Source organism: Python bivittatus, unplaced genomic scaffold, assembly GCF_059951505.1.
Source record: "Python bivittatus isolate LINGU-HERP-01145 unplaced genomic scaffold, Pbiv_v1 ctg000080_np1212, whole genome shotgun sequence".
In the NCBI taxonomy this organism is placed as follows: Eukaryota; Metazoa; Chordata; class Lepidosauria; order Squamata; family Pythonidae; genus Python; species Python bivittatus.
In genome coordinates, this window is record NW_028277035.1 from 2307640 (window position 1) to 2329973 (window position 22334).

Genomic DNA, 22334 nt, shown 5'->3' on the forward strand with positions numbered 1-22334 from the left:
TCTCCATCTTTATAACAGCTCTCCTAAATTTGGCCTGTCAGGTCAGAAAATAGTGATTTCATTTTTCAGCGTTTCACTTTTTTTCCCTATATACCTTACAGGAGCCATGTTTTCTTTGTTCAGTGCATCAAACCTAATTCCAAAAAGGTAAGAAAGTCATTCTCTTTCCAGAACTGTAACTGAGGTGGTTGTCGATCACTTCCAAAGAATTGAATTGAACATTTGTGACAAGAAACAAAGAAATGAAAGTTGGAAAAATAGGAAGAAACAGCAGCACTATTTCATTTATGAAGAGCCATTTGTCAAAGCTGAGGAAGATTTGCACCTGAGAATTTGAGTTTTTCTTTCTTAAACAAAGCTAGAAACTTACTTTTAACAAGCAGCAACCAAGAACAACTGAGAATGTCAGCTAGTGTTTGTAGCAGGACTCAGCTGCTGCATCAAATTATATTTATTTAGAGGGTAACAGACAAACCATTTTGATTACTCAGAAGTTTATACCATCCTTCCACCTCAAATATCCACATCTCATTCATCCAGCAAAAAGTAATTAAGTGTGTTTTCTGAATGCTGTTAGCAAGAGAGAAGTAAGAAAATATTGAAGTTCAACCGTTACCACAGTGAGATGGGTTAAATTAAAGATTATGTTTACTTGGGAAAGTTAGTGTGTCATGTGAACACTGCAGCTCAGTTAAGCTAGCAGCTAACCCAGAGGGGAGTTAGTTTTACTGTAAACACCCCTGTTCAGACTAAAGTAGGCCCTCCTGCTCAGTTATAGGAGGTGAATGACTTACAAAAGGATTAATTATCCCCTCCACAGAAAGGACTTTTCTAGGCATTTTTAAAAATTATTCTTTCCCTACCAGCTGCTACACAAAGGGAGGGAATTTAGATTAATTAGATTTAATTATTATTTAAATCTAAATAATCAGCACACTGAGTGCCATACCAAAAAGCCTTGGACAGCACTTAGAAAATCTGCACATTGACAAAATTTCCGTCTGTCAATTACAAAAGGCCACACTGCTTGGATGCCAATACATTATGACATCCTAGGTTCTAGGGAAGAACTCGATGTGAATGAAGGCCTACACCAGCTAAAGAACTGGCAGTGGGATTTCACATTATTGTGAATAATAATAATAATAATAATAATAATAATAATAATAATAATAATATAGCCATTAATATATATACATATATAGCACCATAATAGTGGAAATGGCAGGAAGCAGCAGTCTCCCAGTCTTGTCACAACTGTAAGGGCTCAAACAGCGTCTGCTTCCTGACCAACCACGGTACACAGGGGTAAGCCAGTTGCCTAGGAGAGCAGATGGCTTGGTCCCTGCTGCCTTGAACATGGGATATGGATAAGTAAGATGCATGAAGAAGAACATAACCTAGTTCCATGACATTGTGAAATATTCCTTTCATTTAAAAACAATTCCTTTTTTCAGTATACCGTGGCCTTTTGGAATAGATTCTGTTCCAAACATTATTGTTTAAGTAGTTGGCTGGTATTTTATTTTATAAATTCTAACAACCGCACTTTGTAGATGCAGAGCGGGTAGCTATTAATGTACTGATCCTTCTCAGCCGTCCTTTCTGTCTTTGTTCCATTCTTCTTTTGCTCTTTGATCCCAGGTGCCAAACACCTTTGATACGGAATACGTGGCTTGTCAGTTAAGGCATTTGGGGATTTTAGAAGCCGTTTGTATCAGGAAAGGGGGCTATCCTATCCGCATCTCATTCCACCATTTCCTAACTAGGTAAAGATGTTCCTTCTCTTTCCTGTATCAACACATAATAATTTATTTAAAGTGTTTGTGTTCTACTTCTGTTTAAAAAATGTTGGACTTCTAGTAAAATTCAGTGCAGTTAAAAATATTGTGTAACGCATTAGAATAAAATATACAAAATAAAATATACAAAATAAAATAAACAAAAAGCAATGAAATAATAAATCAGAATAAAGGGTAAAAACAACAATAAAAAAGTCTAAGTCATCACAGTCACCTTAGCATCTTATTAAGCAGCCTGGGAGACTAAAACGTCTTCGCCTAGCCCCAAAAAGGCATTCCTTCTGCTGCAAAATTCAAGACTACCTTTGCCAGTTCAGGCAGGGAAGCAGATGGGCAGTACACTAGTAGAATCTGCAGCCTGCCCTGAGTACCCAACATAAGACAGAGATCTTGTTGTTCATTCCCCTGACATTTAGCAGCAGCACCTGCCTGGCAGAGAATCAGTCAGAATGGCCATTAGAGTCTTCTAGGCAAGAAAACAACCTGGAAGGGGGCACTTCTTGTTACCTGACAAGTTACTCCTGCAAATGAAGTCCTTCCCTCTACTTTTAATTACCGTAATTGGAGCCCCTCTTACCCCTCTCCAGGATATTATTGTAGGATTCTCTCAGACATGTAAAATAAACAGCTGTAATGGTCTGGGGAATATCCTTGAGTGGCAGGAGGAAGAAGAGCCGCAGCCAGGGCAATGGTCAGATAAGAGACATTTCAGTCCACAGGAGGAATGGGGAGGTGGAAAGTGTCTCAGAAGGGACCCTCCCTAGTTCCTTGGAAAGTAAAGGCAAAGGAGGGAGAGATGTGCTTTCAGACTTGCAAGATTCTGTTACTGTAACCTTACAATAAAGGTAGTGTTAGTAGTCATGGTTGTGGTTTCTTTGTCTGGATTACCTCAAAGGGCTGACAACAGCAATACAAAATATAATATAACCTTTACTGTACTCTTGTTCCACCTCTAAAGTGACTTTCCCCAAGGGAGCTTGGATTAAATGCCTCACCTACCCTTTCAAAGGTCTTCATGCCGAGGTAGGTGGAACTCCTACACAGTCCTAGAAGCAAAGTAGGTTCCTGATGATGGTAGAGGAGAAGCAAGAGCTGCTGCTTATGATGCTAAAGTTGTTGCTGTCCTAAAGCAAATGCATACCAATAAAACCCCATTTAAGATGCAATAACATTAGTATATTAATCATATTACAGGAAAGGGGAGAAAACAGTGACTGACTTAAGCATACATGACATTTGAATAGGCACAAAGCTAGTATCAAATGGGTTTTAAGAGCTAACTTACTCCAAAATATAATGGTCATGCATGAAGGCTGCATTTGTGTAACATATTCAGCTTGTCAAGGTAGCATAACAGACTGAGCCATAAACTAACCACACTGGCTAAGTTTCTAGAATATACTGTGCTACAGGACATTTTTAAAAGATTAAACCTATACAGACTTGGCATATTGTGTGATCCTCAGTAGGTCAGCTAATCTTAGTTCCAGCAGGGTTTGTCTGTATGATTCCAGGGTCCAGGGGGTCTGTTATGGGAAGGATAGGATGCATAGCACATCCGTGTTGGCTGCCTTTATACAATGTGCAGATCAATTTGTATTCTAATCAGCAGGGTTTCTTCTCTGTAGAGCAGGGAGACTCAGGAAACAACCAACGTCAAGAGAGGCAGCAGGAGAATGCTGTCTTTCCTTGGCCCCTCATGGTACTGCTTCTTGTTGTGCAGTTCACACATCAAAATAAACAGTAGATGTATTTAGTAGTGAGTTGCCTTGTCTATGGTTGAACTGATAGGCAGACTTTATGCTCATGAATAGATCTGCTAGCTGGTTATGGCCCTCTGTCTCCACTTGAAATGCAATCCTGTCAAACCAGGAAAATGGTCATTGCCCATAGTGTCAAAATAGCAATGAAATATTTGCAATGTCTGCAGAATACCGCTCCATTGGAACTTGCCTCTGAAGCACTGGGATGTATGTCCTTTCTCTGAATATATATCGCGGGACTGGAGCAGTTTGGGACATGAGCATTGCCCTCCTCTGTATGTCTCAGGTATGGAGTCTTGGCTGGCCAAGGTCCCAGCTGCTTGCAGAAGAGAGATGGCTGTGCTGCTGTGCTTTCCCAGGTGGTGGGAGATATCTCAGGGCTCTATCAAATTGGAGTCACCAAGGTGGGTTGTCTAAGTGCTTGCCTACTGTCTGGCTTTTGAAAGCTCAAATACGGGTATTTCTTTCACAGGCTTGTCCTGAATTGGTACGCCCTTACCTACTGCCAGAATTGAGAATGAGCCTTATGGTCATACATTAGTATGCTACTTTCTATCAAAAAGAGTTTCCCAGGTCCTATGGCCACAGTTTAATTCCCATTCTGCTCCCTGGCACAGTGGCATCCACTTTCTCCTATTCTTAAGAATATTTTTTACATACTGTGTGTGGAAATACATAGTTGTGGGACCAGACAGCTGTTCAAAACCTTACTGCCTCACTTACTTTGGCTCTTAGACTGCTGATAAAAAAATCTTAGTTCAACAGGGAGTTTTCTGTGCTTGCTGGCTACTGGCTGTGTAATGGTTATAAATATCTTTTTATTGTTTTATTGGGTTCTATTTCTTTTACTGTTGTTGATGACCAAGGTGAGCCATTTATCAAGTTGGTAAAATGCAAAGCAATGGATGCCTTGGACATGAATACAGGAAGTATACTGATACCCTAAGTCGCTGTTCTTCATGAGTGAAATAAAGATTTAAAAAATTAAGTGAACAACTTTTTCCCCTTCCCCTTTTCTGCTTGTTTTAGACAAATAAGGCAGTGAGGGTGTGAAGCTTCCTAGTACCTGTATGTGTCAGGTAGCCTCCCATTTCTTCTGTTGTCCGTGCTTTGGGATTTTTTTCAGGTGTTCTTGAAAGAAAAGGCACGGCAAATGCTAGAGAGGCAGCGAAACCAAAAGCTGACCTGGGCCATTGTCACCCTCCAGCGCAATCTCCGGGGCCTCATCAACCGTCGGCAGTTCCAGGTCTTCAGGCAGAAGATCACAGTGATCCAGGCTCACTTCCGAGGTCATCTGGCAAGGTCAGAAAACAATGATCAAGCGGGCAGAGCTCATATAATACTTCTAATATTCAAGGAAAACTTAAATTCCATTTACTTTTGGTGTCAACTGGTAGGTTTACTGACACCAGTGGGTTATAGCAGTTTTACCCAACAGAGGTTTCACAGTCCCACACTTACCTCTTGTTTTCTAATTTTACTCTTTCTTTGTAACCTTCAGAAAACGATACCAAAGATTGAAGAAAACTCTGCTACAGTTTGGGGTGGCCATACTTGTTTCTGGGCCACTGGTTCACACAATGAGGCACTACAAGGTAATAAAGTTATTGACAATGAGAGAGGAAGATTTAATATAACCCTCTTCCTGATGTGCCACATTATTACAAGCAAAAAGTGTTGTGGAAAGAGAACCACACTGAGGAGAAATAACCAAACATTTATTTAACAAGCGTTGGGTCCCAACTTTACATGAAAGAGAAACCCTGAACAATAGGAAAGCAAAGATTTTTACAGAAATTTGAGGGCTGCAGGGTGGGAAATCCTAGAGATCTGATTTGTTGACAGCTTTTGGGAAAGTTAAGCAAGTCCTTCTCCTTTTCCATGAGATTATTTCCATGAGGTTAGATGGAGCAGCCCTTTCAGGGGGGCAGCTGAGCTGGGGAAGCCCACTGTTAAGGAGATGGAACCTTAAGGTAATCAGGGGAATGTCCCTGATTGAGGACTGACTGCTGGGGTTTCACTGTGCTGCAGTTCTTTTGTTAAGGCTGCCCTTGGGCTGTACTGTGAGCTGGTGAGGAGGCTTCTATTCTTGGCTTAGATGGGATTGCAACAGGATTTGCCATTTGCAAAGGGGGCAGGGAGGGTCAATTTGGGTCTGATAGGATTAGGCAAAGAGAGGAGCTGGGTCTGATCCTGGTTCATGTCCAAAAGACAGGGAGGAAAAAGGGTACATATATGCTACATTTATTTTCTTCCCCACAAGAAGCTCCTTTAATATAAGGAAACACTAAAAAAAATTGCTGTGAATGGGAAGACAATTATTCAGGGGGAGTATAATGAGGAATATAGTAGATAAAGTAATCACTCTTTCCCACCCCCGCAGATGTTGCCAGAATGTGTCACTATCTGTATCATTAGCATTCTGATGGTGAAAAATCCCAAGTTGTGTATGAGGATGGTCCAAAATAACATGGGCTTATCAGCAAAACAATGGTGAACATGAATATGGTTATTAGCATCTAATGCATTTTAGAAATCTGTAATATAGATTTCTTCTTCACCATCATCTTTATTTGTACATAAACAATCTGTACTTGAATCATTTTTGGGGTGGGGATGTTACGGTTATAAAACAACATCCTTGGAACCTTATACTGGAACACTTTACCAGATAGGCTTCTTGGGATGTTGTGTGCTAAATGAAGTGCAAAGTTAGCCTAAGAACCCAATAATTATTCCCCTTTTCCACTTGAGACCATTTCCTTCAATAAGCATTGCTGGGAGTCAGGCACTGTACAAATTTAATGTATTTTTTTTAAACCTGGCTAAGAACCTACTGATATCCTCAGGTATTATTGTATAGCCCAAAGATATGGCATTAAATTACATCTAATATTATGTGAGTGAAGTTTCCTTCAAGGTTTCTGTTTGTCTTCCTCCATGAATCCCTTGAGCAATCTGTTCAGGGACCCCCACTCTCCAAAGTAAATCGGGGAAGGCAGGGAGAAGGAAGAGTCTGTTCTGCTGCTGATCAATAAGTACAATTAGATAAAACCCAAAAACTACCTGAGAAGGTACCAGGAAAATGGCCACTGCAGGTACAGCTTGTTATATATTGGAACTTCAGAGCCAGTTCCTAGCCTAAGTGTGTATTCTGCATCTGTTCTTCCCCCTCTGAATGGCTCCTGTTGTTCTCTGCTAGGAACAAAGCGGAGCTATGCCTTTAGTTCACCATCCTTGCCCTCTGTATTTAGTGTACAAATGCAGAGATCTTATGGAAAAATTACAACAATAAAAGGTCTCAAAGTTCAGTGTTAGAGTTGCAGGTCCTCCCTCTTCGTTTTCCTCCTGTCGATACTGCGTTGGATGGACTTTAGACTCTTTTAGTCTTAGCCAGCCCCAGACCCCAGCAGCTAGTTGAGCTGGTAACTGGCACCCAAACCCTGGGCTGTGGGGAAGAAGAGAAAAAACACCCAATATATCACTTGACAGCAAAACTGGTGAGTACCTTTGTGGAGCACTTGGTTTACAGACAGAAAAGACAAAGCCAGGGAAGAGCTGATTACTGTAGTCCAATTGGTCAGTCTTTGGAGGAGAAAGAAGCAGGATGTGTCTCTTCCAGAACTAGCAAAAACATTTTCAGTCATCCCCTTCAGGGGCTTGAACAATAGGGGAGAAAGATGAGATGAATACCTTTTCGAGCCAGTATAATTGGTAGTTGCAACTATACATAACATTTACAGTATTATGTTAATTCAGTTACTAGTTAATAACCAGAGCCTGGGATTTAATGAACAAAGTATTTTGTGTGCGTATGTATGTATGTATGTAGGTAGGTAGGTAGGTAGGTAGGTAGGTAGGTAGGTAGGTAGGTAGACAGACAGACATATATAGATTTATTTCTACTTTGAGCATTTAAAACTTCCAGGAATATCATATTCTAGACATTGTAGGAGACAAAATGCTAGCTTTGATGGACAATAATTTTTAAGGCTGTAATTTGTAAATCAACTGGGTAGATAGTTGTTGTGTTAGCAAGAAACGTTTTAGCACACATTTTATTCTTAGAAAATGTGCAGGTGATTTAACAGTAAAAATCTCTCCTAAAAATTAGGCAAATTAATGATATGGGGCAATCAGCACTTTGTAGCAACTGTGCAAGGAATACTTGTGGATCAGAATGGTGGTATGCAAATCCAACCTTCCAAGCTATATACATTCTGTTGTATACCTTGATGGTTGTGTATCAAAAAGTCTGGAAAACACAGGGCCACCAATTAAAGGTATACAATTTATATGCCCTTAAGGTAGGCTTAAGGACTCAATGAACTGTGACTTAATAGGATCTACCGTAAGGATCGTGCCCCCGCCCCCAGGCCCAGCATTTGTAGCCTATACATAATCTTGAAAAATGCTTTGATTGTTCAGGAGATAAACTTTGCTAATGACATCTGCAGTAGGGATGTACATCCTTTGAAAAGGATTTGGAAAAAGGGTTTTGGATCTCATCCAAGCACAGCACCTCCCTGTTACTAATTTAAGCAACCATAACTTTTTTGAGGCTTCTACATGAACCTGAACAAAGGAATGGCTACTTTAAGAATCACTTTAATATTCCAAATCATTTTAAAATCATGTTCAGCCCTAATCTGAATGATCTAATTATGGGAAGGAGGAGTAAAACACTGCAGTTGAGACCTAGTTTACAGAAACACCATAAAACAGAGGAATTATATACAATAGTGTTCCAGGCTAGCTTTACTTTGATGACAAGGATTAGAATGCATTGGACTGAATTGTTCTTGGGACCACAGTCCCATGGCCATGATGATGGGGCTGTTTGAAGTTAGAATTCAGCAACTCATCTGTAGGACCATGGGTTCACCCCTCCTGCATCCAAGGTCAACTCAAGGATATGACCTATGCCCACCCATCCTAGTTAATGGTATCTCACATTCTTGTCGTAGTTTTCCTCTGCACAGTCCTTGAGGTAGAAAACCAATTCTTTTTTAAACTGCATATGCACTTTTAATGAATAAAGATGTTGCTATAAACATGTATTTGTATTTTGATTAAAATTCTGTGAATAATGGTGGTGAATGTATGCATATAGCATTATTACAACAATGCTAAGGTAGAGTGCAGACACTGCTAATTGTGAAAGTAAAAGATTGTTTGGAAGACAAGCCAGAGGTGAGAGAAGAGCGAAAACATAGCTTTCCATAAGTTCAGTTTATTTACTTTTTCAATTGCCCCTTCAAATAAGATGGAAGTTGGAGTAAATGTACTCTATATGGTGCAGTATAAATCTGTATAATTTATAAGGAGCAAAGAATTCCGTTCTCTTTGTCATAATGCTGAGATTTCTTTTTGAAAGAGTCTAGCTTGGTCTTGGGTAACACACCATGCATAGTTGAATTTTTTTTTTCCTATCCTGGTTCCAGAGGTGTGAGGACAGAAAGCAGAGAAACCAGTCACTGATCAAAGGTACTGAGGACAGCAGGAAGTGTCTGGAAATGGTAAGTTAAGTTGATAAAGTACGGGATGTCATCTGGCAACACTCAGTACTCTACACACAAACATTTATTATTGGGCATTGCCAGATCATGCATGGAAATGGGAACTCTGTGTGTGTGCCTGTGTGTGTATTTCCAACTTCCACGTATGATGGTATTTAGTACACAGAGATATTTATTTATTTATTTATTTATTTATTTATTTATTTATTTATTTGACTAGTATGGCTGCCCATCAAAAACACAACTCTAGGTGGCTCACAACAGTTATATAAAACCAAACATCATAAAACAATACAAGCAAAAAACAAGAACAGAAACAAAAACCTGGCACCATAACCAATCTTCTTCAATGAAGCCAACACCACTAACTTCCAGCTCTGACTTCACCCAATCCCAGCACTTAAGGGAAGAACCAGTTCTTCAAGTTCTTCTAGAAGGCAAGCTGGGTGGGGGTCTGCCAGATCTCTGGGGGAAGGGTATTCCACAGGGCAGGGGCTGCCACGGAAAAGGAATGCTTCCTAGGTCCCACTAGATGGCAACATTTAAGGGAAGGGACCTGGAGCATGCCTACTCTATCCGATCTGGTGGAATGGCAGATACCCTCAGGGAAAGATGGTCTTGCAGGCCCTGGATTGTCTTTTCGACTTTGCAAAGCCTTAGGTTGAGCTTGTAGTCCACTTCCAAGATATTTTATTCACTTCCTTCTACTCTCTTAAGTAACTTTGAAGAGTAGCCAAAATACTGAAATCTGAATTGTAAGAATTTCTTGCAAGTTAAATGTTCTTGTGGAAAACTCTTATCACAATTGTAACAACCAGTTTTTGGTCTTAAGCTCTGTAGGTTATTGTTTAAATCAAAACAGACAGAAATAAATATATGTTTACATTGTTACAGTATACAGAAAAATATCCCATTCCTCATTAGTTTTTGCATGAGTAATTTACTAATTTAATCAAGTGGATTCAGATGCTTCTGCAAGGCGGGGGGGGGGGGATCCAACTGGTGGGATATTTTGAAGCCCTGCTCCTTTGTACATGCATATGATATCAACATGCATAGAAAGAGCCAGGGCTTCAAGCCATGGTTGCCCCCTTTCACTGCAGACACCTCTGAGTGGCTTGGTTCTGTATTGGACAAGACATCCTTGCATGATTTGTCCAAATATCCATGTAACCTAGCATTAACAAATTTAGCTGTTTTGGGAGAAAGATGTTTGACGACAGTTGTTTGTGCTCTGATCACCCTATACCTGAATTACTGCAGTGTGCTCTCCTTGGGGCTGCCCTTGAAGACTATTCAAAAAACTGTAATTATTGCAGAATGCAACTACATACTTGCTGATGAGTGAGAACTGTTTCAGCAAAACAACTCTTGTTTTAAGGATACTGCATTATTTGCCAGGCTATTTCAGAGTACAATTGAATGTGTTGGTGATGATTCTGGAGCCCTTCTTATCTAGGGGACATAGTGCTCTGAATAGTCTGCCAGTTGTGGGGGTTCAGTTCCAGGAAGGTATGCTGAGGAGTTTTTCCGCCTGGAAGGTCAGGTGATTGAGGTCCAGAAACAGATCTTTTCAGTAGCTGGCCTGGTTACTATGGAATAACTTACCCCAAGGTCAAGAAGGCTTCTTTGCTAACTTTCAGGAAAGAGATTAAGATGATCCTCTTTTACCAGACTTTTGGAGCATAGGATGTGGTTATGGCAGCTGCTGTGTATTTGATCTGGTTGTGTTGTAAAATGTACATTGATGTTTTTGTGATTTTTATTTAGCTTTTCCTTTTTATGATTTTTTAAAATTTCCCCTTTTTATTATATTGTTATGAATCTTAATACATTGTGGTGTTTACATGATATGATTAGAGATTATTAACATTCTATTATTTAGATAACTTAAAGTATTGAAAATAAAGAAATGAAAGAAAAAATTATATCAATTTTAATTACAATTTAGGATGTCAATATTACAAGCATAAAATTATTTGGCCTTTTTCATCCAAAGTTAAATATAACATTAAAAACAGAACCGCTGCAACTCACATCAAAGTATTGGTTATATGATAATGGTTTCGATCTTAAGCTAATTACTTAATATTAAAATCTCCATTATATTGTTACTTTATAAAGATAAAAAGGGAAAAAAGATAGAGAAAGCAAATTTAACAAAAGTTAAAATACCTAAAAAGAAAAAAAAGGAAAAGGAAAATAATAAGAATAAGAACTATTGTTTTCTGACTCCCCCTTTTTTTATACATTTACTAATTTGTGATATTTGAGGACATTCAGGTGCCCTTAAAAGCCAGATTGTAAGTGGTTATATTTACCATGCTGCATGATATATTGTATGTATGGGAACCCTTCTTGCTTGAATTTAGTTAAACTTCTATTGTGTAAGTGTCCTGTTAGTTTTGCCATTGCTCTGTATTCTCCAAGTTTAAGTTTCCAATCAGATATTGCCAGGTTTGTATTTTTCTTCCAGTGTTGAACAAACTTTATTCTCGCTGGGTAAGCATATATCCCATTAAATTATGATATTTCTTCTTGATCTTTTCTGAGATTATACCTAGTAGGAAAAGTTGTGGTTTCCGTTTTTATGATTGCGAGTCACCCACGGTCTATGATGAGGGTATCAAATAAATCTTCTGTAATAATAAACAGAGATTATTACAAATAATAAACAAACCCTACAGACCAGAAAACATTCATTTACATTATGGAACTAAGCTCTGTAAGTTATTTTTTAAGCCCAAACAGGCAGAAATTAACAAATTTAGAATGCTATAATGGAGTGGTAATAATGTACAGAAAAATAACCCATTCCTCATTAATTTCTGCATGAATAATTTACTAGTTTAATGCAGTGAGTTCAAAAATACAGTCACTGTGACAGCTACTGAGGCGAGCATGCAAAGGTGCACTTCCATTTTACACTGCTTGAAACTTTGTTGCCTTCTGATTCCCTCCGAAAAAGAGAACAAATGTAATGTGCCTATAGACTGAATATCACATTATTGTCTTTTTCTATTTCACGGAGGCTGAGATGCAGTTAAGACATGTACCCACTGCTCAACCGCAGAAGCCTTTGCCCCAGTCATTATCGAATACTAAAATCTTAGGTTGCTCCTAATTAAGGGGGTTGGGTTGCCATTGTGATGGGCTGCTCAAAACAGCTACTTGTACTATTCCAGCATGTGCTGTGTTGAACTGATGCAGTAAGATATCCTTCCTTTGGGCAATTATTAGCAATGTATGGGTGTGTGCATGCCTTTGAGTCAGTTTTAGTCCCTGGCAGTTTTCTTGGCAGAACATGGTTTGCCCTGGCCTGCTTCCTAGGGCTGAGAGAGAGAGGGACTGGCCCAAGGTCACCAGTTGGCTCTGTGCCTAAGGCAGGACTAGAACTCACCGTCTCCCGATTTGTAGCCTGGTGCCTTCACCACTGCACCAGGCTGGCTCTCTTAGCAGTTATAGCCACAAGGAAATGGAAATGGAATGTATTTTACAGCTTTATGGTGGTAACATTATGAAGTCACATGCTCTCTGCTATCCTGCGTATCAGACATTGTACCCTGATCTGATTTATGAACAGATTTGTAATGCCTTTAGTATTTAACAGGAAGACAAACTGCTTTAGGCAGAGGCACACAAGTGAGCTTTAATTGGGCAGTCATCGTCTCTCTTTACAAGAGCAAGGGAAGGGTTTAGAAGGCATCATTTGCTGTTTGCATCCTTTCTGGGTTTTCCCATTGTTTACCCCATCTTTCCTTTCCATTGCGGAAGCGAAGCTGCACAGTACCTTTAACTGGGAGCTCTGGGAGCCTCTCCAGCTAGAAGCTCTTCCAGTCCCAGGAACGGTAGCAGGGACAATGGGAAGTGTTCATAGAAGCACGTCTAGCATTGTAATTAAGGAATTAATTGTAGGATTCCCTCACACCCTGGTTTGACCAGGCTTGACCTGATCTTGGGCTCTACTCTGGCTGTTCCACACTGCTAAACAAGAAAGTGCCAGAGAATTGAGCAGTCCAGAGTTGTGACAGTGGCTTAATTTGCACTCCCCTGTACAGAGCCACAAAAGGGCAGCATGGATTTAGCTATTGCTTTTGCGAGCCTCTCTTCATCGGCAAAGGGGACAGGCTTCTGTGGCTAAAACCATGCTGTTCCCTACTTGGGAGAATGTAGGTTTAGCCATTTAAGCTTTGAAAGACTGCAAAAGCCCTAGCTTTGCCTCTGTGAGTCTGCTGATCATGACCCAGTTTAACTGGTTGCAAATATGTTAAACCTCATTAATCATTACACACATACACACTAACATAACATAACATAACATAACATAACATAACATAACATAACATAACATAACATAACATAACATAACATAACAAGTGTTGGAGGTAGCCCAGATCTAACCCTGTTATACTGCTTCAAATCAGAGGTGATCATTTGACCTGTAGGCTGGATTATAATAGGAATTTGTTCTCGCAACAGCTCATATGACACTGAATGTTGCAACAGTCAATATCATAGCTTGTTTTTTTTTTAAATGAATTTAAATATCTAAGAAAAGCTTTATGGGCCATGAATCCAAAAATATATGGGAAATGCAGTAAGGAACCAAGTAATAACAGTTCTTAGAAGTGCCTAAAGCTCAACAAGGTCCTTTCTTGGGGATGTCTGGCAACCTGCAAAAATAGACTCTTTAGCATCTCATAAGACAGGTGCCTTTTTTCCCTCTTTCCTTAGAGCGTTATATACAATTCTATATATCATGGCAGCATGATATGTTTCTCATATTGCCCGGTTTATTTATTTATTTTATTATTGTCAATAGTTTTCCCTTAAATCTGATTTATGATTTATTTATATATAATTATGAAAGCGAGGGTTTCAGTATTCTGCAGTATTCAGATAAACTGCATTTTAGATGAGGAAAGGAATTAAACCAACTTACCCTGAGAGCCAGGTTGGTGTGGTGGTGAAGGGGCTGGCCTGGAATCCAGCAGCCTGAGAGTTCCGGCCCCGCCTGAGGCACGAAAGCCGGCCGGGTGGCTTTGGGCCAGTCTCTCTCTCGGCCCAACCCACCTCACAGGGTTGTTGTTGTGGGGAAAACAGGAGGAGGAAGGAGTATTAGGTATGTTCACCGCCTTGAGTTATTTATAAAAAATAATAAAGGTGGGATAAAAACCTAATAAATAAATATTAAAACGCCCCCAATGCACCCCGGCAGCTTGGAGTGCTGCTGACTGCTCCATTCTGCTGCCCCCTTTCCTGGTCATGTGACCCAGAGCAGAATAACAATAACATCAACAACAACAACAACAGTAATTACTTGGAACAGCTTACATCCTGCGACAGTGCCTTTAACAGCATCAAACAACAACATCTGCCTATCCCAGTCCTTGGGAAGGACTTGATAGGTGGATAAAAATCCAAATCCAGACTAAACATCTGGCTGACTGTGCGACCAACCATAATAAGAATTTATAATTATTTTTAAGATATTGGAAGGAGAGAGGAAGAAATTGAGAGCCAGGTTGGTGTGGTGGTGAAGGGGCTGGCCTAGAATCCAGCAGCCTGAGAGTTCTGGCCCCGCCTGAGGCACGAAAGCCGGCCAGGTGGCTTTGGGCCAGTCCCTCTCTCGGCCCAACCCACCTCACAGGGTTGTTGTTGTGGGGAAAACAGGAGGAGGAAGGAGTATTAGGTATGTTCGCCGCCTTGAGTTACTTATAAAAATAAGAAAGGCGAGATTGTTTTTTTTATAAATTTTAACTATGTATTTATTTATTGTTTTAATCTGTTGTAAGCTGCCCAGAGTCCCCCATTGTGGGGGGGGGAGATGGGCGGGGATAAGTTAGATTAATTAATTAATTAATTAAATAAATAAATAAATAAATAAATAAATAGATCTAAAAAAAAAGTGCCCTTTGTTGCTCATTCAGTTGCTGTTTCTTTTCCTTAGGATGTCCGACGGCTGGAAATTCCTGCTGAACTTGCAGCTGTCCTCCGCTTGGCTCAGGGTAAGTTAAGACGGTGTCCCTGAACTACATGAATGTTTTCAGTTCAGTTCCAGAGAACAGGTTTAAAATAAACCTAAAGATCACCTAAAAAATTAGATTTTTGTCACTGAATATTTTCCTGCTTTTCTCCAACTGCTTGAATATTTTCTGAATGCCTCAGATCAAAGTGAGGTTTTTTAATTTGATAATATGACTTTGTGTTTAAAATTTGAAATTCAGAAAAAGGGATTAAAGTTTGAACTGAATGTGATAATACCCCAAGATGTATGTCTATTCACTCACAAACAGACAGATGTTCCTTCTGCTCGACTTTGATGAGGAAAGACAAAAAGATAGGTAAAGAGGAGCAAAGAGCACATTTTGTGTTTCAGAGTTTTGGAATTCTGATTTTAAATCATTTTTTAAAAAAATTAAATGTACATATAGGTGTGCAAAACACTTGTTTACATGCTCACAACGAGAACATTTAGAATAGCAGAGAAGTGGAAGGAAAGAACATGGATGTGATTGCAAAAATCAAGGATATACAGTATCGGAACCTATGGGGGAAAAGTGATACAAAACATCAGCATATTTTTTAAAATGTGCTTCAGTTCCCAGCCTTTCTAGCTATATAGCTTATCCAAGTTAAGGGAAGAAATCAGACAAAACTATGACCTGAAGACTAAAGGATGATCCCAACATGTGTTTGATAACTCATAAAATTCCCAAAATAAACACTTGTCAGCTTTAAAAAGTCCATAAGGAATCATCTCTTCCCCAATTTGGTATGAAGGAGGCATCCTTCATTTTTATTTTTAAACACGTGGCTCCCTAACTTCTCTTCCCTTTCAGTTCTTTCCATGTCTTCATCCAGCATGGTTCTCTTGCCCCCTTTCAGTCATCTCTATTTATGCTGCATAAAATTACCACAATAAAGAGCCTTAATGAACATTAAAAGACTATCTTGGAAACAGCTCTTTTTTGTCATTTGGAATAATTTTTGTGTATTTATATTTCTAGGAATATGTTAAATATTAAGAAGACAAAGTTAATGTCAGTCAGCATGCTTGGTGAAACTACAGTTGATGGTGAAGGTGTTAAGGTGATAGGTAGTTTTGTTTTCTTTGTTCGAGAATAAATAAAGAAGGATGGCTTCCTAGAGAAATAAGAAGGAACTTAATCCTATAGAAGAAGACAATGACAAACTTAGACAAGGGCATGAAGGATATCTCAGTGAGACTGGAATAACTAAAACAAAGATATTTCTGGTAATAATGTGTGGCTCATGGCTGTGAAATCTCTACACTGAGAAAGGATGAGATAAAGAAAATAGACATCTTCAGTTTGTGAATGTGGAGATTATTACTAAGAGTACCATGGATTGCAAGGAGAATGATCAATCCATTCTGGACCAAAAAAAGAAAGTGGGGTCCTTGGGGTTCTCTGAGCTTGGTTCTTTTCTTGCAAACGTTTCATTACCGGCTAGGTAACATCTTCAGTGCTAAAGTGGGATGGGGTTTGCTCTCTATTTATGTGCTGTGGTCTGCCTTGCCAGTGCTGGTGGGGGTGGGGGGTTTGTTTTGCTCCTCTGGTAGTTCTTTAATTGGCATGTGTTTGCTGCTTGATTGTGTGCCTGGTGGTAACCTTTGGTTATCTGGGTGGTGATTGCTGGGGATGATTGCTGGTGACCCCACAATTGAACCCTGAGCTACACATATTCACCTCAAAAAAAGAATACTGTAGATACTTTTGGGATCAACAAGCAGAAATTCACCAATATTGGTCATGTGTTGCCAGCAGATCTCTAGAAAAAATTATTATGCATGGCAAAGTAGATGGAATCAGGAGAACAACAGATAGGATGTCAAGGAGATCATTGGAATGTCTTTGGAGGAACTATGAATTGGACCTAGAGACAGGTTAGGATGGTGAGCATTTGTCCATAAAGTTATCACACCAAAAGTCAAGCCTGACCCGATGGCAATATGCGTACAGTGATGGTTTGTCTAACACAGCACCTGTTCTTTTGAAACAGTTTATTTTACATTCAGATTCCACAGACTAAAGATATTTGGCTTTCAGCAGTTAGTTAATACCCAAAGTCTCAGTATGTACTAGAGAGCCAGTTTGGTCCAGTGGTGAAGGCACCAGGCTGGAAACCAGGAGACGGTGAGTTCTAGTCCTGCCTTAGGCAGGAAAGGTGGCCGGGTGGCTTTGGGCCAGTCCCTCTCTCTCAGCCCAACTCACCTCACAGAGTTGTTGTTGTGGGGAAAACAGGAGGAGGAAGGAGTACTAGGTATGTTCACTGCCTAGAGTTATTTACAAAAATAATAAAGGTGGGATTAAAAAAAAAATCTGAAAAAATAAATAAATGCATCAGCACTTGGACCACCTTGTTTGGGCTTGGAAACTAGCAACAAAGTGGGGGTGGGACCATGAGAGAATTCCAGGGCTACAGAAATGGTCGACACTTCAGCGGCTCGAGCCCAGCCTTCCCGCAGCAGAGTGAGCTCCTGCTTCCTCCCCCAGCTCTTGTCAACCCAACAGTTCAAAAACTTACGTGAGTAGATAAATGGGTACTCTCACTCTGGTGGGAGGAAGAATACTGGCGGCACCTTGCAAAAGGAGCCGGGAGCAGTTGCCGGTAAGCGCGAAAAGGGCGCGAAGCAACGGAAACCCCGCCTCCTGCGCTCGCCAGGTGGGCTCTGCTCTAGGAAGAAGGCCATGGCAAACCACTTCCGAACCACCTTGCCTTGAAAACTGCAAAGGACTTGTCCAAAAGCAGTCACTGCAGAGTCGGTAACGACTGAGTGCAGATAAAAAAAAATAAGGCTAGACTGGGATGTTGAAAAACATCATAGAAGGAAGTGATAACAAACTGCTCATGTATTGCTGCTAAAACTGTATGAATATGTTAATATAGGCACTGGGAGGTAAGCTTGACTTAAAGGAAATGTTAACTTTTTCAAAAGAAGCCTCATATTTTATTTCTAATGCTGAAATTACACCTGGATTTGCTGCTTGCTCTTCTTAATATTATGCATATTAAGACACGTATATGCACATAGGTCATGTAAAGACAACCCCAGAAGGGGCACTTGGTTTTTCATTCTCATGTTGGACTGTGTGCATGAATAGGCATGAACAAAAGATTACCTCCATTCCACACTGATTCTGAACTGAGGAAAAGGTCTATGAAGCAAACATCAGACTTCTTGCAGATAATATCTCAAGCATTGTCCTCTAGGGATAATTCTTTGATACAATCATTTCCTTTGCCCTGGGAAGCATTAAAGGGGGGAAGGAAGAAAAATTGAGAGCAATGGGTCCTTTAACAGGACCTTTCCTTTTATAATGATTAAGAGGATCTGGCAACTGACTAGCTCAGCTCAGTTTCTGCTCCAGAGGAAGTGGTCCAAAGACAGTTTTGCACATTTCCTCTGGAGATATATGGTGGTGGTATTCCACTGGGAGGCAGTCTTGCCTCATCCTGTCTCCTTGCTGCTTAGAGTTCCCACCTGAAGCCAAGGAGCTGTGGCATCTCCCCCCACCCCCTTTCCTATTGCTCTGAGGAGTAGTTTTACTGTTCTCCTGCACTATGATTAGTTGCCCCCCTCCCACTGCAAAAAGGACATGTGAGGGAAGAGTAAAAACAGAGACAGAGGGCCAGCTGACTAACGTTTCCTATGCCCTCCCATTGGCCAACATTGCAGGGTTGTTGTTTTTTTGAGTTTTTAAATAGTAAGACTAGATTGCAGATCCACAAACAACGAAAACGGAAAAGCAGCAGCAATGTCTTAAAGTCATAGCTGTAAACATCCAACATTTTTATAGGAAACATCTTTCTCTCCATGGAACTGAAGTATTATTCACCACATCACTGCAATTCTTCCCCAACCTGCAAGTTGCAGTGAAATAGTAAAAATCACAGTAATCACACGGAGGCCTTGCTCACAAAAATACCATTGACTGTGTTGAACAGCCTCTTCATATTTTGCAGCAGCCACCTACAAACCCCCTATAATTTGGGCTTCAGTGGCTGCTGGACTCGGGGGAAAAGATTCTGTAGTCAGAGTCAGTGGACAACGTACCTTGGCTGAAAGAAAAGTCCTCTGAAATAATTATTAGCATCTATGAGCATGTCCCACTACTAAGTAAAATTGTAACACTGACAAGAATGAGCAGGACGCAGCCAGTAAGAATTTTAGCTCAGCCAGATAATATTTTGACAACCCAACAGGAATTTGGAAATGTCACGTAGTCAGCGTAACATAACTTTACTTGCCTTTCTTAACCAGATATGCTTTATATGGGTGGATTTCCACTCCCTAAATTCTCTGCAATGGCCGTGCTGCTAAAGAATTCTGGGAATTGAAGTCCACAGATCTGAAGAGGGTCCCCAGGTTAGGAAAGCTAATCTCATTCTCAGAGCCTGTTGACTGCAACATGCTATGTTCATACATGCAAGGATTGGTCATTGCAGCGAGCTTTATAGGAGATTCATGTTGCATTGCTGCCCGGAAAAATGCATGGCCATATCCCTGAACTGAAAATACCTCTTCACTTCATGGGTTAACTTACACCCACTTATCACACGGGGAAGACCTCTGACCTAGTTTCTTTTCCATCTGTTTTAGATCACAAACATGCTCAGAGTAATCAAGTCACTGAGGTTTCCCTTCCAGAAGTCAAAGCAAAGGCTACTTTCTCTCTTCCTCCTGACATCAGCAACTTTCCCTTCTCCACCTTCGTGAGAACTCACTTCCAGGTAAGACTATGGAGTCAGAATATGACTTCCCCAGAATATGACCAGAACTATTTCTTTGCCCCCTTTTCCTGCTTCTTGTCCAACATCTAAAGATCAATTAGTTGGACGGAGAAGGTGTGTCCTGTGAGCAAGGTGAGCCATAGCATTTTCCCCTTCATCTTACCTCCCAGCCTACTGGGCATCTAAACTCCTTCCCTTTCCCTTGGCTGTGGCTGCCATTACACATATTTAAAAGGTCCTTTCGTCCACGCGTGCCACCTGTCAACAAATGCTAGCGCTAAAATGGACGTACGTGACAATTTCTTTTGTGACCTAAATGCCGGTAGTGCCACACTCCCTCCACATGTCTGTCTTTTGTCCTTCGTAGGATGTGAGTTTCCCTGCCCTTGGGCAGCCCCTGCAAGAGCCTTTGACCCAACTCCGCCCTGAGCACAGACAAAATGCTCTACAGCTCAACAAGCTGGTAAGAAGAAATGAATAAGCAGCTCAACCAGCAGGCCCAGCTAGAAATAGGCAATGTTTTATTTTTCAGAAATTTAAAGGGGTCTTGAGAGGTGTATTATTGTTCATGGTGGGGTGTCATTCTCATTTTGGCTAGTGCTAAAAAAAAAAAAAAAGCCCTAGCAGCACTTAACGTTTCCCATCAGCTGTCATATTTCCCTTTTACTTGTGTGTTCTTCCTAATCAGAAAGTTTAAATTGTGTTCACATGACATAGCCACATGGTTTACACAATTAACCCTCTTTTGTTTTTGGTTTGCACAACACAAACTGAACCGAAACTGTTGGTTCATTTGTGGTCCAGGGCATCATGAAAACCCAACCAGTTGCAACTCCAACTCCAGTGTTTTGTGCAAACATAGCCTATGACCTTTGCCATAGCAAGAAAGAAACCTGAGTTACGGCTGCTTTCATGTTTTCAAAATGAGAAATTAGCCTTTTGTCTTATTTTCTGTTTTGGCTTATGATGATAGGTGTAATCTAACACAACATCTGTTGGGGGACGTTCATTCAGTCTGCAATCTTTACTTTCAAACAAAATGCAAACTGCAAATCTCATAGCAGAGACATCTGGCCTCATTTCTTTCCCAGTCCCATGCCTTTCACCTGATGGCATTTGGCTATTCCCTTTAAATGTATTACCCAAACTAGGGATTTAACTTTTTGTTTTCATGGACCAGTATGTTTATCCTAGCTTTTTAAAGTTCTGTAATGTATGACAAATAGGACTCTATACCACCAACTCCAATTTTTTAAAATGACATCTTTCAGAAGTAAATGTGTTACTTAACCCTCCACTTGAATATATGGGACTCCATGTTTATGGTTTACACCAAAGGAGAAAGCTCCGCCCCTTTTCCAGCACTTCCTTTCAAGCTCTGTAACAACCATGCGACTGTGTTAGCCCATCTGTCTGGCCCATGGGAAAAACGACTTCCCTGGTTTGACCAAAGGAGGAAATCAAATCCAGTTTAAATCCAGTACAAGTTTTAAATAATCCAACAAAAAAGCCAGAAATGTTTAGTTTTATTTTTTAAAAATAAATGAAAACACAGATTTAGCAAGCTAAACTTATGAAGGCTCTTGAGGATCCTTTACCAGTTCAGGTTAGAGGGGGCTTCCAGGAACTTCACAGCTTTCTCAGGCTTTTACTCCTACTGTTAATTTATAATTAATTAATTATAATTAAATAATTTTTACTTTTAATATCACTTTTGGATCAATATTTCTTACTTAATAAGTTGCTAGGAGATATTTACTCAAAATCATAGTTTTTAGTTTTTAAACTTATTACTTGGGTAATTAATGTATTAATATTGTTATAGAGGAGTGAATGTAATAATATTATGTGTATATTATTCTATCATTTTGTTTTACTCTGTCATTGTTCTCTTAAATTTGCTGGTCATTGAGCAAGTAAAGACGTGTTCTGTTCTTCTGGTTCTGTTCTTTTCCTGTTGTTAATTTCATCCAGCAGAAGGATTTCTACGTAGCTTCCAAGGATGGAAATTCACCCTGACCCTGGATGACCAGACCTGGCCAAAAGTCTTCTAGATAGATGGTGGAAAAGAAGGAAGGAAAACTATCCTTATTTGAGCTTATTTTCAGATGGGAACTGTCAGTTGCTAAGACTAATTCTAGACAATTTAGGATTCCACAATAATTTATTCAAACACTAGGATTTGTATTTGAATGGCTTATGGTGAAATTCAGAAAAAGAAGTTTTCAGCAACTGAGAATACAAAGAAAGGATTGTGCTTGTGCCTAAACTGGATACAAGTGTCTGAGCCCCATCTTCTCCATTCAGGAACAGTTTCAGAGGTCAGATGGAAGAATGGGCATATCTTTAGTAAGACATCTTCTCACATACACACTTACTCGGGGTGGCAAAATGGCTGCTTGCCAATCTTCCCTTCCTCCAACTGCTTAGTGCAGCATTGGTGAAAAGAATGGGACAGAGGGAGTGGAGAGAGCAATTTTGAAAAAAAGATC

The 22334-nt window shown here is 40.1% G+C and overlaps 1 protein-coding gene across 1 annotated transcript in view; it reads left to right on the forward strand.

Moving 5' to 3' along the window:
- The first annotated feature begins 6957 nt into the window (after positions 1–6957).
- LOC103054299 (unconventional myosin-XVB-like) overlaps positions 6958–22334 on the forward strand; it is a 67299-nt gene continuing 51922 nt past the window's right edge. Inside the window, exons 1-5 of the mRNA XM_088133336.1 lie at positions 6958–7065; positions 9010–9084; positions 15035–15092; positions 19712–19842; positions 20210–20305. Of these exons, the coding sequence (XP_087989462.1) occupies positions 9082–9084; positions 15035–15092; positions 19712–19842; positions 20210–20305 (288 nt within the window). The 5' untranslated portion in view covers positions 6958–7065; positions 9010–9081. The remainder of the gene's footprint in view (positions 7066–9009; positions 9085–15034; positions 15093–19711; positions 19843–20209; positions 20306–22334) is intronic.